This window comes from Pipistrellus kuhlii, unplaced genomic scaffold, assembly GCF_014108245.1.
Source record: "Pipistrellus kuhlii isolate mPipKuh1 unplaced genomic scaffold, mPipKuh1.p scaffold_m20_p_18, whole genome shotgun sequence".
NCBI classification, from domain to species: domain Eukaryota; kingdom Metazoa; phylum Chordata; class Mammalia; order Chiroptera; family Vespertilionidae; genus Pipistrellus; species Pipistrellus kuhlii.
This window is the reverse complement of record NW_023425493.1, coordinates 3,279,016-3,296,316: the sequence shown is the minus strand read 5'-3', so window position 1 is coordinate 3,296,316 and position 17,301 is coordinate 3,279,016. Positions and strand designations below refer to the sequence as shown.

General features: G+C 49.4%; 2 protein-coding genes across 4 annotated transcripts; both read left to right on the top strand.

Moving 5' to 3' along the window:
* The first annotated feature begins 611 nt into the window (after positions 1 to 611).
* RBM8A (RNA binding motif protein 8A) lies at positions 612 to 5,352 on the top strand. Of its 2 annotated transcripts, none has more exons than XM_045582969.1 (6): positions 612 to 766; positions 1,027 to 1,086; positions 1,175 to 1,249; positions 1,426 to 1,562; positions 2,871 to 3,007; positions 3,116 to 5,352. In XM_045582969.1, exons 1-6 carry the CDS (start codon positions 700 to 702, stop codon positions 3,159 to 3,161), a joined length of 522 nt encoding a protein of 173 aa, XP_045438925.1. In that variant the 5' UTR covers positions 612 to 699; the 3' UTR covers positions 3,162 to 5,352. The 2 variants fall into 2 exon arrangements, with proteins under 2 accessions (XP_045438925.1, XP_036298646.1); XM_036442753.2 differs by having other exon boundaries at positions 1,172 to 1,249.
* Positions 5,353 to 8,640: 3,288 nt separating this feature from the next.
* On the top strand, positions 8,641 to 16,580 carry PEX11B (peroxisomal biogenesis factor 11 beta). 2 transcript variants are annotated; one of them, XM_036442751.2, is made up of 5 exons: positions 8,641 to 8,908; positions 9,622 to 9,737; positions 10,137 to 10,338; positions 15,184 to 15,624; positions 16,207 to 16,580. In XM_036442751.2, the coding sequence occupies exons 1-4, from the start codon at positions 8,853 to 8,855 to the stop codon at positions 15,587 to 15,589; spliced, it is 780 nt and encodes a 259-aa protein (XP_036298644.1). In that variant the 5' UTR covers positions 8,641 to 8,852; the 3' UTR covers positions 15,590 to 15,624; positions 16,207 to 16,580. The 2 variants fall into 2 exon arrangements, with proteins under 2 accessions (XP_036298644.1, XP_036298643.1); XM_036442750.2 differs by having other exon boundaries at positions 15,184 to 16,580.
* Positions 16,581 to 17,301: the final 721 nt, after the last annotated feature.

Genomic DNA, 17,301 nt, shown 5'->3' with positions numbered 1-17,301 from the left:
ATATATTTTATTGATATTTTACAGAGAGGAAGGGAGAGAGGGAGAGCTAGAAACGTCAATGAGAGAAATACTGACCAGCTGCCTCTTGCACACCCTCTACTGGGGATATGCCCGCAACCAACGTACATGCCCCTGACCGGAATTGAACCTGAGACCTTTCAGTGCGCAGACCGACGCTCTATCACTGAGCCAAACCGGTTTCGGCCAGACTGAATTTTTTATTTTTATTTTTTAAAGCTCACATCACAGATCCTGCAGCTCCTCGGAACAGGAAGTTTTGAAAGAAACTTTCAACTTCCATTTCCTAGTATGAGTGAGAGACAGAAGGCAGCCGTCCACTGCAGAAATCACGCTGGGCTTTCCGGCCAGCACAGTTTCTCCTCGGTTGCCAAGGGTAAGAGGAAGCCATCGATTCGCGGTCGGCCCGCCCCCGCCCAGTGGCGGCTTTCAGCTCCCGGCCTGCTCCTGAGGGCTACAGGAGCACTTCCGGCTTCCGACCTGCTCTAGATGGCTGCACAGGTACTTCCGGCTCCTCCCGGCCTAGGCCCGCCTCCACGTGCGTATTTCCACCGCGTCGGGGCGGGACTTAGAGTAAGCTTCTGATTGGTCAATGGGACTGGTGACCTTTCCCCTCCGCGACCAGTTTCCCGGGGCTGCTTAGATCCGGAGCGGCACCGACGCGGGTTCCAGGGAGGCAAGATGGCGGACGTGCTGGATCTTCACGAGGCGGGCGGCGAGGACTTCGCCATGGATGAGGATGGGGACGGTGAGGGCAGTGGAGGCGGCTGCGGGAAGAGGGGAAGGTGCGAGAGAAGGACGTAAATAGGGCGACGGGCTCCCCTCCCTCCGGCGCGGAGGTGGGAGCGGGGAGCGGGCTTCCGCGGCTGCGGACTCCGCCCCGGCGGCGGCGCGGGGCGGGGCTAGCGGGACTGGAGGCGGTGGGTCCGCTCCCGGAATGTCTGGGCAAAGATGCTGTGGTTCTGCACGTTACCTTCGGCCCTTATCCTTTCACTTATGGGGTTACAGAGAGCATCCACAAGCTGAAAGAGAAGGCGAAGAAACGGAAGGGCCGCGGCTTCGGCTCCGGTGAGTGTGGGGAAAACGGGGTCCGTTCGTTTTCCTGGGGAACAGTGGGAAGGGGGCTTCCCACTGATCTCTGCGTGTTTCCTAGAAGAGGGCTCTCGGGCGCGGATGCGGGAGGATTTTGACAGCGTGGAGCAGGATGGCGACGAGCCCGGACCACAGCGCTGTGAGTAGACGGAGCCGGTGTGTGTGTGTGTGTGTGTGTCCTGTCCGCAGAGAGGGGGGGGGCAGTAAAGCAAAACCCGTAGGAAAGGGGCGTGGGGTCTGGAGTGGCACTCACCCTGCTGCTGGGATCCTCTTAAGCTTTTCTCTGTGTGCTCACCCCCCTCCCTTCCCCAACAGCTGTTGAAGGCTGGATTCTCTTTGTCACTGGGGTCCATGAGGAAGCCACGGAAGAAGACATCCATGACAAATTCGCGGAGTATGGGGAAATAAAAAACATCCACCTCAACCTGGACAGGCGCACAGGATACCTGAAGGTACCGAGTTCTCCTTTATATATGTGTGTATGTGTGTATATATGTATATATCCAACCTAATAAAAGTAATATGCAAATAAACCATCACTTCATGCCCACCAGCCAGTCAGTGTGAGTATGCAAATTAACCCCAACTCAGATGGCTGCACCACAGAGAGCAGGAGGGAAGCTTGGGTTTCCCTAGGATGAAGGAAGCCAAGCATTCCACACACCCTGGTGGACCCAGGCCTCCACTCCAGGCTACAAAGTTACAATTATAGAAGATACATAAAACCAAACAGAAATGGCTGCCATAGGAGAGCCAGCAGAAGGCTTGGCTCCGCTCCAGGCTACAAAGTTTCAATTGTAGAAGATCAATATATTCCAGATACTAGGGTCTCCGCTTGGGGGTGGGGGTGGGGAGGGCATGGCCGGCCTGCAAACCACCACAGGTTCCTCGCTCAGGCAGCCCCACGCCCCAAGGGAACCCTCACCCTGATCCAGGACACCTTTCAGGGCAAATCACCTGGCCCCCACCCATGCACCAGACCTCTATCCTATTTAATAAAAGAGTAATATGCAGATTGACCATCACTCCAACACAAAAGATCAGGATAGCTGTCCTCATGTGGTCAAAGATCCTGCCCCCCATGTGGACACAAGATAACCAGCAAGGGAGGGCAGTTGAGAGGGACCAGATCTGCAAGGGAGGGGAGTTGGGGGCAATTAAGCCTGCAGGGGAGGGCAGTTAGGGGTGACCAGCTTAGCAGAGGAGGGAAGTTGGGGGGAAACAGACTGGCAAGGGAGCAGTTCGATATCAGTCAGGCTGGCAGGGCAGTGGTTAGGGGGTGATCAGGCTGGCCTGGAGAAGTAGTTAGGGACAGTCAGAAAGGCAGGCAGGGGAGCAGTTGGGAGCCAGCAGTCCTGGATTGTGAGAGGGGTCCGATTGGAGAGGGTGCAGGCTGGGCTGAGGGACACCCCTCCCTTACCCCCGCCATGCATGAATTTCGTGCACTGAGCCTCTGGTGTGTGTGACCCTTGAGTCAGCAGACCTACACTCTATCCACTGAGCCAAACCCCTCTGGGCTGAGTTCTCCTTGCCTCTCTCTCATCAGCCTTAGACAGCAGGGGCAGATCTCCCGTGGTGGCGTTGGTTGAGCAAAGTTGAAATAAAATGACACTGGAAATTGATTTTGTTACGCACAGCAGAGATGGGAACTGACAAACCTGTTGTGTGTACAGTAGGGATATGTGATGTACATTGTTTAAAGTTCCTAGAACATGGCTTGGTGGAACAGGGTTCTGATAGCTGTCTTCTGCTTGCCCTAGGGGTATACTCTAGTTGAGTATGAAACGTACAAGGAGGCCCAGGCTGCGATGGAGGGACTCAATGGCCAGGATCTGATGGGACAGCCGATCAGTGTGGACTGGTGTTTCGTTCGGGGTCCACCCAAGGGCAAGAGGAGGTAAGGTGGAGGGGGCAGACACTACCTTGGTGAAGGGAATGTGAGCAAAACAGATAGGACATTGCTAGGTCCCTCTGATGGACACCCCCCTTCCTTTCTTTTTCCTAGAGGCGGCCGCCGGCGCAGCAGGAGTCCAGACCGGAGGCGTCGCTGACCGGTCCTCCGCTGGCCAGGTGTTCGCTCCGGAGATTCCATGTGACCACGCGGCTTTGGAGAAGTAGGGCCTGGGTGGAACTCGCCGTTTATATTTAATCCTTTTCCCTGTTGCTTAGTGTTTTGGAGGGGGCGGGGGGGTGTGAATTATAAATAAAGGTCCCATTTTTGTTTTCTACATTTAGAATTATTTTCTTGCTCTAACCTGCAAACTCTGAAGTGCTATTTACAGTAGGTAGTGTGGGACACTAAAGGTACTTCTCCCAGTTAAATGAATTCAGTGAGTTTCTACATTAGACATAGTCTCAAGCCTCAAAGAGTCAAAGTAGAAACACTGCTTACGGTATTTATTTTTCTTGGAAGCTAAGAGAGCAGGGGTAGAAGTGAGATGTTTTCAGGATATTAACGAATTATTATTTTTGTTCCTGTATACTCTGTCCTGAGCAAATGGATGCTATAGGAATGTTTTAGGGGTTTTTTGTTCCTCCTGCCCTTACTGCCACATTTGTTTGTACTGCCAGCTATTTAAGGGCTGAATCTCCTCTGGGGCATTCTCCCAGATTCTCTTTCCCTAAAGGAGTCAATACGAAGTTCTTGGTGCCCACTGTGGCAGCCAAGGGGGAAGGCCCCTTGGAGATGATCCGGAGGAGCATTGACGAGGCCAAAGAGAAGAGGAGGAGGCGGGGAGACTGGGAGGAACTCCAGTTAGCACTGTGGGAGGGAACCAGTACAGAGACCCAATAAGCAGTAAGGTGTGCGGCAGAGGACAGAGGTCAACTAAATAAGCAGCGTTAGCCGCGGGTCCTCAGACAGACACGGGGTGGTTGTCTAAGGAGGGTTTCACTGGTAGGTTTGGGATTTCGAAAATATACTGAAATTCAGAACCATTTGGCTCCGGACCTGAGTATAGGGTGAGTTGATGGGTGGGCAGTGAGATGGAGCTCTCTCCTGGCAAGGAAGAAAATGCTACACACCCTCTTCTCCTTCCAAACTTGGGACTGTGTGCTCCTTTCCCTCAGGGATTATGACAGACATGCTGGAGAATTGGGGGTTTTTTTTGTTTGTTTTCCTAATTTTTATTCATTTCAGAGAAAAAGGTAGTGGGAGACAGAAACATCATTGATCAGCTGCCTCCTGCACATCCCCCTTGATGGGAATTGAGCCCTCAATCCAGGCATGTGCCCTGACCGGGAATCGGACTGTGACCTGGTTCATAGGTCAACGCTTAACCACTGAGCCATTGGTGGGCAAGGTTTGCTTGAGGTGCTGTGCTGTATGAGGCTACTAAGTCTGCTTTAAGACTTCATGGTGTCCCAAGAGTAAAGGAGAATACTGGTCGTGTTTCTCCTTAATCCACCTAACTGAAGTTCAGATGATGGCTAGAGGTTGGTTAGAATTGGAGGCATTCAAGAAAATTACGTGCAGCATCAGGTACTAGAAATACAGTTAGAATCTCACTTTTGGTTTGATGAGTAGCTATCAGATAAATGAGGCCAGAGGCAATTGTTTGAGGGTATGGATGAGAGCCTGGGGTTCGACACTGAGGACAGAGCGGCGATAGCAGATGGTCATGGCAGTCAGTGGCACAGAATGGCAGCAGCAGAAGAGGTTTTACGTACTCTCTTGCCATTGAGCCTTGAAGCTGCCTTTGGTGACACACTGAGCGAAGGGGCCTGGGCCGGCTTGGCGGATGGTATGGAAGAGCAGCAGCTGGGGTGGGGTTGAGGACTATTCTTACTGATCCCTTCCACCTCCCTCAACCTACCCACCATTGTCACACTTGAATCCATGCAAAACACTACCATGTGAGTTGATGTTTCAGCCTTAGTGCCAGTATTTAAAAGGTTAGAAATGTATCTTGAAAATCCCCATGTCCTCTTAGGCTATGGAGCTAACCATTAAGTTTGTTAAATCCTGGGATGTAAAGAATCCTGACTTTTTTCTTTTTTAAAAATTACTATGCTAAACATTGCACTTTATATCTCTACCACCTCATCAATATTTTTAACTGAAATGATTTTCCTGATGTGTCTGATTAATTCTTGGAGGAAAAATCTTGTATAAAATGGGTGATGCTAAAATTTCAGACCATTTGTGCAACAACTCTGAAGTGACCTTTAGTAACAGACTTTTGTACAGTAACTATAATAGTGAAACGATGTTAAATAATAAAATTTAACATTTACCACATGTTCTTGGTCGCTCCTCCCCCTTTTTGGTAAATTGCTCAGTTTTTTGTTTGAATCAGTAAAGAGTTTTTTTTCCGGTTTGAGCTTCAGGTAAGTTAGTAACTTGGTTCAGGTAAGGTAGATTTGAGTCACTGTTAGTTTGGTAAAAGGAAAGCTTTACAGATGTCAGATTCCTAACTATAAGACATTTGGAAAAGTGATTTCGCAGGTGGATGGGGCTTTTAGGAAAGGTGGATAGTATCAGCCATAGACATACAATGGCATGAACTGCTTGGAGTTACACTGAGCTAGCTGGACATTGGTCTTTCCTCTTCCCCTATCTTGAGTCCATACAGTTCTGGGGTTTGGAGTTTTGGGGTGTTTTTCTTTGCGCTATGCCTAGAAATACTTGACACTGTGAGAAGGGTTTGGAACAAAGGTCAGGCTTCTGGACTTACTATTTTACCCATAGCCTTACTTCTGCCTCCTCTCCCTACTTTATATGCAGTGTACCTAAAACCTTCCTTTTAACTACTGGAAACTAGGTTACAGACTAATTTCTAACTACCCCCATACTCCATCACACTAACACCACATTTTTTTTTAAGTGTTTGTTTTTTCCCCGGGGTGGGTATCTCAGTTGGTTAGAGTGTCATCCCAATATGCGCATACACACACACACGCACACGCACACGCACACACACAACACGCTGAGAGGGCCAGATTATTATGCATTCAGAGATCATAATAGTATGGCCACTCAGTGTATAGTCAGACTAACTTTTGATTATAATTTTTTTTTTCTTTTTATATATATATATATTTTTTTTTAAATATATTTTATTGATTTTTTACAGAGAAGAAGGGAGAGAGGGATAGAGAGCTAGAAACATTGACCAGCTGCCTCCTGCACACCCCCTACCAGGGATGTGCCCGCAACCAATGTACATGCCCTTGACCAGAATCGAACCTGGGACCCTTCCATCCTCAGACCGGCGATAGCAGATGTGCCAAACTGGTTTCGGCTGGCAGTTATATTTTTAATATTTGAGGCTTTAAGGATGAAACCTTTGATTCTAATGCATTGTCATCTAAGAGATTAAAATGTTAGCCCCCTTCTAGATGTAATCCTAATCCTAGTCTCAGAGATGCTCTACCTATCTTCCCTCCATCCCCTGCGGTAGTGGGGGGTTTTGTTTTTGTTTTGAATGAAATTGCTTCATGTTTAACTTACCCCCTAGATGGTAGTTCATTTTCCTATTGAGATTAGATTACCTGGTACTCAAGTTCAGATGCGCTCTTTTCCAGTTCCTTTTTTTTCTCTCAAGGCCACCAAAAATTTTGGTTGCTTCCTCCCCAAAAAATGGGAAGAGAGTGAAATCTTTCCAGTTTTTTGTGTGTTTAAACTATACTTTTTTTTATTTCAGAGGGGAAAAGAGGGAGAGACAGATATAGAAGCATCAGAGATGAAAGGATCCTTGATGGGCTGCCTCCAGTCCTTGGGGATGGAGCCCACAAACCCAGGCATGTGCCCTGGATGGGAATTGAATTTGGAACCCTTCAGCCTGCAGCCTTATGCTCTATCCACTGAGCAAAACCAGCTAGGGCTTTATGCTTCTCTTTAGCATAACATTTGACTGTACTATATGGTACTAATTTGTCTCCTGCGCTAGCTAGTCTATAAATTTCTTAGTCAGGACTTCATTGCTCTGTCCTTGCTAGAGCAGCGGGCGCCAACCTTTCGGACCTCGTGGACCACCAGCGGTCCTCGGACCTCCAGTTGGGGACCGCTGCTCCAAAGGTTTCCTTAATCCAGCAGTTACCAACCTTTCAGACCTCACGGAGGTGACCACTGTGCTAGAGCGGTCTGAAGGTGATGCACATTATTTGTTTTTTAGTTGATGAGTGTACCACAAAGTGGTTTTTAAAAAAATCTTTATTGTTGAAAGTATTACATATGCCCCCCCCCCCCATTCACCCTTGCCCCAGGCCCTCACCCCCACACACACTGTGTGTGTCCAGGGGTTGTGCATATTTGCATACAAGGTCTTTGGTTGATTACCTCCCACCCTCCCCTGCCTTCCCTCTGAGATTCTGTACTCTGGTCCATGCTTCCATGTCTCTGGATCCACTTCGACCATCAGTTTATTTTGTTGTTTAGATTCCACATGAGAAAACATGGTACCACAAAGGTTTAGCCAAAAACCCTGGCTTCTCTCTTTTCTTAATAGAACCTCCCATATATGTTTCCTCCCTGCCCTAGAGTTGCTGCAGCCATCTCCTGAAGCAAGGGGGGACTGGGAGGATACAAATAGGGAACTAGGTAGTAAAACAGCTGAAGGAAGAGGCGCAGATAAAAGGGTACTGCTTTTAAGAACAGAGATACCAATTAGCATGCATTGATCTTAACATGGGAAAGACTATCAGACCTGCCCCTGAGGATTGATGGAGACCAGCATCAACCACATGACATGACGCTGAAGGTTCATGTTACCTTCCCAAATTCTTGTCCAGTCTAGACCTGAGCCCAGACAAGTGAGTCACCTGGATCAAGGCAAGCAGAAGACAAATCCCTAGGATGCCCCGAGAAGTTTCCTTACAGCTGAGGGGGGTGGCAGTGGAACCCAATGACCACAGGCAAGAAAGCTGTAGCCTACGTGGCCATTAGTTTCGGGAATGAGTGTCCGATAGGCAATGTCTCTGGCCAGCCTTTGAGCAGTGATAGTCCAGGTGGCATCTAGGGACATAACCACAATAGCGGCCGGTAAGTCTAGAGCTGCCAAGTGGGCAAACAGGCGCCGTACCTGACGGGTGGAGCTGACTGGGTGGCGGCTGTGTCACCGCAGCACCGCCAGGTTCCCTCCAGCAGAAGAAACAAAGGGCACAGTGGTCACTCCCACTCGGACCTCGGAGATGGGCAGTTCTGTGCCTTCATCACACTCCTAATCCGGCCCAGATCTCCCCTCCGCCGACCTCCAAGGGGTGCCTTGCCTGCAGACATGGTGACTGGGAAGGGAAAGGGGTGGGGATGTGTGGGTTGGAGGGGTTAACCTGTCCGGGTCCTGTAGGGCGCTGGGATCTGGCGCTGGTTCTGCTTCTGTGGAGTCTCCGGAGCCCCGGATAGGATCGGTAGAGTGTGTGTGCCAGTCAGGGTGTTAATGCCCAGGTCCAAGGCCGCCGCCTCTCGCCCCGCCCCCGCAGGCCCCGCCCTCCGCGGGCCCCGCCCCGCCCGGATCCTTAAAGCGGAATGGGCGCCTCTCGCCCCGCCCCCGCAGGCCCCGCCCTCCGCGGGCCCCGCCCCGCCCGGATCCTTAAAGCGGAAAGTGCGAGCGGGGACACCGACCCTCGGAAGTGGCGGCTCGCGAATCGAGTCGCACTCGGAGACCGGAGGCGAGCACTTCTGGAAAGGCCGCCTCCGGGGCGGGCTCCGCCGCTTTCTTTCCTGGCGACGTTTGTCCCTCGCGAGGCCCCGTTGCGCGGCCGGGAGGCGGGGCGGGCAGCGCGGGCCCGGGAGCGGCGCCGCCATGGACGCCTGGGTCCGCTTCAGCGCCCAGAGCCAGGCCCGGGACCGGCTGTGCAGGTGCGGGCGGGGGCGGGGCGGGACCCCAGACCCTAGTGTGGCCAAGTCAGTTCCGCTACGGGGGTCAGGAAGGGTCAGCTCGGGCTCCGGGGGCCGCGCGGCGCTGCGGGGCTGGCCGTGCGCGGATCCGTTTCTGCCCCGGGAAGATGGTGAAACTGAGGCACGAGAGGGCCCGCGGGGGACGCTCCGGGCCGCCGCGTCCGCGGGGACCCGCAGGCCCTCGCCGGGCGGCGGTGCACCGGAAGCGCTGGCCCCGCATAGGGTGGCGAGCGGCCGGACTCTGCCCCGAGCGCGGACCGGTTCCAAGTCTCCCTGTCCCTTCCCGGCTGTCAGCGGGCGCTCCGCCCCGCCCCGCCCCGCCTTCCGGTCCTGGTTCACCTCCATGAGGAATAGTGCCCTCCGGGGTCCCCCAGCCCGCCCGTCACGGACTGCCCTGGTGCTGGTCGGGGGTGTCCCCCTGCATCTGTCCCCCAGCGCCCAGCCCCGTCCAGACTCCAATGTCTCCGCTCCAAGCAGTGCTCCCACCCCGTCTGGGCTCCCCTTACCCCTGTGCTCTCCCCTCCTGGCCTGGGGGAGAAGCAGTGAGTTATGGACGAGAGGAGCAGGAAGGGGAGTGGCCGCACCCGGGAAAGGGGAGCCCCTCCTCGCCTTCAGGAGCACACCTTTGCGGGGAGGTGAGGGAGGTCCCGCCTTTGCCTGCCTGTCTCCCCCAGGGCCGCCCAGTACGCCTGCTCCCTGCTGGGCCACGCGCTGCAGAAACGGGGGGCCAGTCCTGAGCTGCAGAAACAGATTCGACAGCTGGAGGGTCACCTGAGCCTAGGGAGAAAGCGTGAGTAACTTCAGGCTTTATTACCCCAACACCCCGCCAGCCCCCGCCGTTCTCTCTCAGTCCCGGCTCCCTGCTTTTACCTTCTCTGCCGGTTCTTCTCCCTCATTTGGCTTTGCATTCACCCCCTACCCGCCTCCCCATTGAGGTAAGACAACAGGAGCGTGAGTGTAAGGAAGGACTGTTGAAACGCGCAAGTTTGAGAACACCAAACCGCGACACAAATTGATTAAAATTTTAAGTGAAAAAGAAAGAACTGTTTCTGCTCTTTTTAAAAAAATTATTTGTTTTTGTTTCTATCACTTGCTGAACTTCCACCCTTTTGCTTTTTCTCTTTCTCTGCGTTCTGCTCTCCGCCTGTCTCCTTCCAAATCTCTGCTTTTTCCTGCGGATCCCCACAAGTCCTCCGCCTGGGCAACTCAGCAGATGCCCTGGAGTCAGCCAAACGCGCTGTGCACCTGTCAGATGTTGTCCTGAGGTTCTGCATCACTGTTAGTCACCTCAACCGAGCCTTGTACTTCGCCTGTGACAATGTCCTGTGGGCTGGGAAGTCCGGACTAGCCCCCCGTGTGGATCAGGAGAAGTGGGCCCAGCGTTCGTTCAGGTTTGACAGCCTCTTATTCTACAAGACCCTTTGTATTCTTCATTCCACATAGCCTACCTTTCGTGAGAGAAAGACCTCTCAGGTCTTCCCAGGATGTACAATCTTAATCACCCGCCTGCTTCTAACCTTCACTTACAACTCAGTCTACCAGAGGACAGGGAAAGGAGGAGGTGGAAGACAAATGCTCTTCCATAATGAATGACTAAGATTGGGCAAGATGTTATTTTAATTCTGCTTCTATCTATACCGTAGGTCAGCGATTTTCAACCTTATTCATCTCATGGCAAACATAAACTAATTACTAAAATTCTACAGCACACCAAAAATACATTTTTTGCCGACCTGAAAAAAAAGTAGGTTTGATTCATTCACATTGGATTGCTGTTGTGTTGGCTGTTGTCATTTTTTTTTTTTAATATATCTTATTGATTTTTGTATAGAGTGGAAGGGAGAGAGATAGAGAGTTCGAAACATCAATGAGAGAGAGTCATCAATCAGCTGCCTCTTGCACACCCCCCATCGGGGATATGCCCGCAACCAAGGTACATGCCCTTGACCGGAATCGAACCCGGGGCCCTTCAGTCCCCAAGCCGACGCTCTATCCACTGAGCAAAACCGGTCCCGGCCATTTTTTTTTATTTTTTTTTTTTTCTTGACAAACTAAGGGAAAAGAGGTCAGTGCCCTTGGCTAAATAGTCAGGTATTGCATGTATTAAAATTCTTGTGGCACACCAGTTGAAAATCGCTGCCAGCTGAAACTGGTTTGGCTCAGTATATAGAGCGTCAGTCTGCGGACTGAAAGGTCCCAGGTTCGATTCTGGTCAAGAGCATGTACATTGGTTGCAGACACATCCCTAGTAAGGGTTGTGCAGGAAGCAGCTGGTCGATGTTTCTCTCTCATCGACGTTTCTAGCTCTCTATCCCTCTCCCTTCCTCTCTGTAAAAAAACAATAAAATATATTTTTAAAAAAAGAAAGAAAGAAAATCGCTGCCATAGGTTACTCTCCTCACTACCTGCTCATGCAGTCATTCTATAAATATTTAGTAAGTGCTTACTATGGTCCAGGCAATAAAGCAGAGAGCCAAACAGATATGATGATGTGATTCCTGTTCTCATGAAGCTTCTGGTCTAGTGGGATAATCATATGTTAAAACTAGAGGCCCGGTGCACAAAATCATGCACAGGTGGGGTCCGAAGGCCTGGGCCAGCTGAGGGGAGGGGCCAAGGGCGGTTGGCAGACTAGCACCGCCCCCTGGTCTAACGCCAGTGGAACTCCTGGTCAAAGGGACAATTTTCATATTACCCTTGTATTATGTAGGATAAGTAAATACCAAATCAGGTATATGAGGAACAGTACAGAATATTGTGAAGTAAATAACACTAAGATTGAAAGATTTGGAGCCCTAGTTGGTTTGACTCAGGGAATAGAGCATCGATCGGCCTAAGGACTGAAGGGTCCTGGGTTTGATCTGGTCGAGGGCACATTGCCAGGGTTGTGGGCTTGATCCCCAGTGGGGGGTGTGCAGGAGGCAGCTCATCAATGATTCTTTCTCATCATTGCTGTTTCTCTCTCTCCCTCGTCCTCTCTCTCTGAAATCAATATAAATAAATAAACAAATAAGATCAGGAAAGAACTCTTTGAGAAAAATAATATTTTAGGTAAAACCTGAAGTTTGAGTAGAAGTTAGACAAAGCAAACAGTAGCAGAGAACACCTTTTCAAACAGAAAATAGCATATTCTAAGGCGTTGAACCAAGAAAGACTTTGGGGAATTAAAAAAATAGAAAGAAAGCCAGGGGAATGGATAGCATTGAGTAAAAGGCATACTTTCAAACCGGAGAGGTAGATGGGTCAGATCACTCATGAAAGACAATGATGAGATTTTTTGTTTAGTTTTTAGAAAATTTTTATCCTAGCCCTGGCTGGTGTGGCACTGTTGGTTGAAGTGTACACCAGAAGATGGCGTGTTCAATTCCTGGTAGGGCACATACCCAGGTTGTGGGTTTGATCCCTAGTCAGGGTGCATGGCAGAGTCAAATGATCAATGTCTCTGTCTCTCTTTCTCTGCCCTCCCTTTCTCTCTCTAAAATAAATTTTTAAAAGTTAAAAACTAAAAATCCTGAGTACAATAGGTTCTAACTAGGGATATGACATGATTTAAATTGTGTTTAAAGAAGATTTCTCTTGCTGCAGTGTGGAGAATGGATTGCAGTAGGGCGAAAGAGGAAGAGAGGCCATATTATGGCTAAGAGATATGGCTTGAATTGACAAGTAAAGAACGCACAGAGAAATATGATTTGAGAATAAAATTATCTGTATACATATCTGTACTTGTTTCTTGTTATGCTATGATACTGTTCTTTTAGATTACATTAGGGAGCATCTTTCTATCTCCATTTCTGTGTTGTTTTTCTACATGGCATGTGATGTAAGAGGGCTGTGGACAGAGGCATGATTGAAGTATGTAAAAGCACCTATCTAGAAGAGCTTATATGCCATGTTTATTCATTTCATTCAACAAATATTTATCAAGCCCTTACTATAAGCAGGCACTGGTCTAGGTATAGGGACCCAGTGGTAAAGACAAACAAGGCCCCTGCTCCTATGGCACTCACGTTGTAATGGGAGGAGACACACACAACAAATAAATGAAGCCCTAACCGGTTTGGCTCAGTGGATAGAGCGTCAGCCTGCAGACTGAAGGGTCCCAGGTTTGATTCTGGTCAAGGGCATGTACCTTGGTTGTGGGCATATTCCCAATGTTTCTCTCTCATCGATGTTTCTAACTCTCTATCCCTCTCCCTTCCTCTCTGTAAAAAATCAATAAAATATATATTTTTTAAAAAGATAAATGAAAATACTGATAGAAAGTAAATGGCTTGCTACTTTATTTAGCAGAGGAGGTCAGGGCAGGCTCTCTGGAAAGGTGACATTTAAGCTCATACCAAAGAGCCAGCCTGTGAAGATTTTGGAGGCAGGATATTTCAGGTAGAAGTACCCCGTCCTGTAAAGGTCCCAAAGCAGGAACAAGCGTGATGGGATCAAAAGAAACAAATGTGGCTGGAGCTCTGATCGACAGAAAGAGGGGTGTGATGTGGAGTTAGAGAGGCAGGCCGAGGTCTGTAAGGCGTCTTGAGTCACCTAGATTTTATTCTAAATGTGACAGGAAGGAAACCATGGCGAGTGTTAAGGAGAGGAGTTGGTGCTGGGGGTGAGGGAAGGGTGACCAGGGAGAGACAGGTTAGAGACTAAAGTAGGAGTGCAAGCAAGAGATGAGGTGGCTTAGACTGGGGAGATGGAGTGTGATCGAGGTGCTTACATTTAGGTGTGTTCTGGAGACAGGACAGTCGTACTGAGTACAGACCACTGTTGTGAGAATGGATTCAAAATAAAAAATAGCCGAAACCGGTTTGGCTCAGTGGATAGAGCGTCGGCCTGCGGACTGAAGGATCCCAGGTTTGATTCTGGTCAAGGGCATGTACCTTGGTTCTGGGCACGTCCCCAGTAGGGGGCGTGCAAGAGGCAGCTGATCGATTATTCTCTCATCAATGTTTCTAACAATCTCCCTTCCTCTCTGTAAAAAAAATCAATAAAATATATTTTTAAAAAATATATTGTTCTTGCCGGGACCGGTTTTGCTCAGTGGATAGAGCGTCGGCTTGGGGACTGGAGGGTCCCAGGTTCGATTCCGGTCAAGGGCATGTACCTTGGTTGCGGGCACATCCCCAGTAGGGGGTGTGCAGGAGGAAGCTGATCGATGACTCTCATCGATGTTTCTAACTCTCTATCTCTCTCCTTTCCTCTCTGTATAAAATCAATAAAAAATATATTTAAAAAATATATGTATATTGTTCTTAAGGACTTTATAATGTAACACATTTGGCGAGCTGTGCCTCTTTTTTATTTTGTTAAACTTCACTGGAAGATATTTTTTCCTTTTAGAGGGCATGGAAAGGAGGGGAGATGCGTAGAAAGGACAGAGAGAAACATCAATGTGAGAGAGCCACGTCAATTGGTTGCCTCCCACACACACCACAACTGGAACAGGGAACCTGCAAACCAGGTTTGTGCCCTTGACCAGAATCAAACCTCAGACCCTTCAGTTCACAGGCTGATGCTTTAACCACACTGGCCAGCACATTTCTTTTTTTGTTGTTGTTGTTGTTGTTAAATAAAAAGATTGGATTTAAATTATTTATAATTTAACTTTGAAACAACTGAAGCTTATTCTTTTAAAACAAATTTGAGCCCGGCCGGTGTGGCTCAGTGGTTGACCATTGATCTATGAACCAGAGGTCACAGTTTGATTCCTGGTCAGGGCACATGACCGGGTTGTGGGCTTGATCCCCAGTAGGGGACATGCAGGAGGCAGCCAATCAGTGATTCTCATCATTGATGTTTCTATTCTTCTCTCCCTCTCCCTTCCTCTCTATGAAATAAAAAACATATTTATAAAATAAAAACAAAAAATTTGTATTACTGTAGTTCAAGTTGAATCTGTGTTAATGTGTTGCCAAGCGGAAAAGTGAAATTTGAGGATGATCTTGGAAGATTTGATGATGCTCATGAACATTAGCCCAGGATCTTTTTTTTTTAATTATTATTATTATCTGTGTACATACACCACTGCCCCCCCACCCCACTAGCCCAGGATCTTAAAGGAATTGTAAATATATCAGTTACAGGAAGGTGGGAGGACATTTCTAATAGTGGGCACTAGCACACATCCACTTCTGGGTTCTAATGTGTGATCCTTTGCATTTTGGCGGGGAAATAATGAGTGATCTGTGGGATATGCTAAGTGGGTACACGTGCCCTTACTGACCCTTCATCCTGTGTCCCAGGTACTATCTGTTTTCTCTCATCATGAATTTGAGTCGTGATGCTTATGAGATTCGCCTGCTGATGGAACAGGAATCTTCAGGTTATAGCCGGCGACAGAAGGGCTCTGGAGGAGGAACCCCAGGAGGAAGTGAAACGGGGGGACCTGGGGATCCAGGGACTCCAGGAGGAGGCCTCCCCCAAATAGCTCTGAAGCTTCAGCTCCGAGTCCTGCTCCTGGCTCGGGTCCTTCGGGGCAATCCCCCGCTTCTGCTGGATGTAGTCAGGAACGCCTGTGACCTCTTCATTCCACTGGACAAGCTAGGCCTCTGGCGCTGTGGGCCCGGCATCGTGGGGCTTTGTGGCCTCGTGTCCTCCATCCTGTCTATCCTCACCCTCATCTGCCCCTGGCTACGACTCAAGCCCTGATACACTGGCACAGGATGAGGAGGGGGCCTGAATGGGTAAGAAGGAATCTTAGATTGTCCCCAGTGTCCCAGCCGCATCCTAATTTCACTCCTTGGTTAGAGTTAAAACCCAGAGAGGTTGGGGTAAACCAGGGGTGGGGAATGTCCGGCCCACGGGCTGTGGAAGGCCCGCAAAATCATTCGGCCTGCCCTGCCAAGGCATTAGGGGTGAGTTAATGCAATGTTTGACCAAATCTATCAGGCTAACGTTTAAGTTGATAATTTTGTATGGCCCATGAAAGATGTTATAAATGTCCAAATGGCCCTTGGCAGAAAAATGGTTCCCCACGCCCGGGGCAGAGGGGGGAGCTGGGGGAAATGAGAGGAAAGGTGACTAGTGTGGTCATTAGAGTGATCCTAATGTCAGCTCTGGTGGAGCTTTTGTTCTTTCCTCCCTCACTGCATTGTCCGTGTCTCTCTTGACTCGTTTGGTTTTGTCTCTTAAGTCTTAGATTCTCTCTCTTTTTTTTCTCTCTTCTCAGTCCCCTGTCCTAGAAATTTAATCAGCAGCAAAATGCCTTTTTGGTAGGGAAGACGGTGTGTTCTGTAAGGTTCTAACTGCCTTCTTTTCCCTCACAGAGGTGGCTTGTGGCAGACTTTACCCCCTTCAGCCTCCAGACTATAATTTTAAAGACTTATGTCCCAGGGGACTCTTCCCTCATGCCCCAAAGTGGTTCGCTGCTTCCTCTTCCTCCCTCCTGGATACCTCACCAGCCTCACTCATGACTTGGCCCTCACCCTTCCCTCTATTCACATCTGCAGATTCCGGCTTACACTTCGACTTCAGGGCTTCATCTGTAGCCCATTCTTACCCCTCTGTGCCTACCCAGAATGATGCCGTGTCTAACATCTTGCTGTAAATATTGTACAATGATTCTGTGTAAATAGAGAGGCCTCTGCTCACAGTGGAGAGCAAGCCTTCTAGGCCACCAATTAAAGATCAATTTGCTCATCGATGTTTGGTCTGGTCCTGTGTGTTCTTGTCATCTGAAGCCCCTGTTTCTGTCACTGTGGTTTGGACTTTTCATGGCATCATCACCCACAGACTTTTATTGACGCCTAAACTCCACAGGGGCTCATGCTAGGTGGTAGAGATACAAAAAGCTTACCTCCTCGGCCCCAGCGTCAGATGTTTGTAGCCTGCGTGGGAAGATGGGAATCTAATGTTAAAGTAATTATACAAGTTCCACAAAGCACACGCCATCCCCGTTCGGTGTAGAGTCCCTCCAAAAACTCTAGTGCCACAGGCAGCAGAGGCTGAGTCCAAACAAAACCGAGTGGATGGGCTTGGTCTGTGGGCTTGTACCTTCACACAGTGGGACTCCCCTGGGTGGCTAGGTAAATAAAACCACTGTTATCGGCTCTTTATTGTTTAGATCTCAGGCTGAGATGAATACAGTTAGGAAGTAAAAAGTATCTACCACTCTTTTTATTCCAAATCCAAAGAAAGCATTATTGTCTGGAAACAACAAAGGACAGGAAAGGGGAGAAGCAAACAGCAAGTCCAGAGCTGTGTTCCCTTTGGATTTTGAGATGACGCCTCCAGGGGGCAGCACCAAGGCAGAGAACTAGACTATGATCACTCAGTCCTGTCCTCCGTCTGGGGCTCCCCACAGGTCCCCACCATCACTCCTCCCATTCCTTCCAACTTTATTTTTAGCTGGCAGTGGGAGG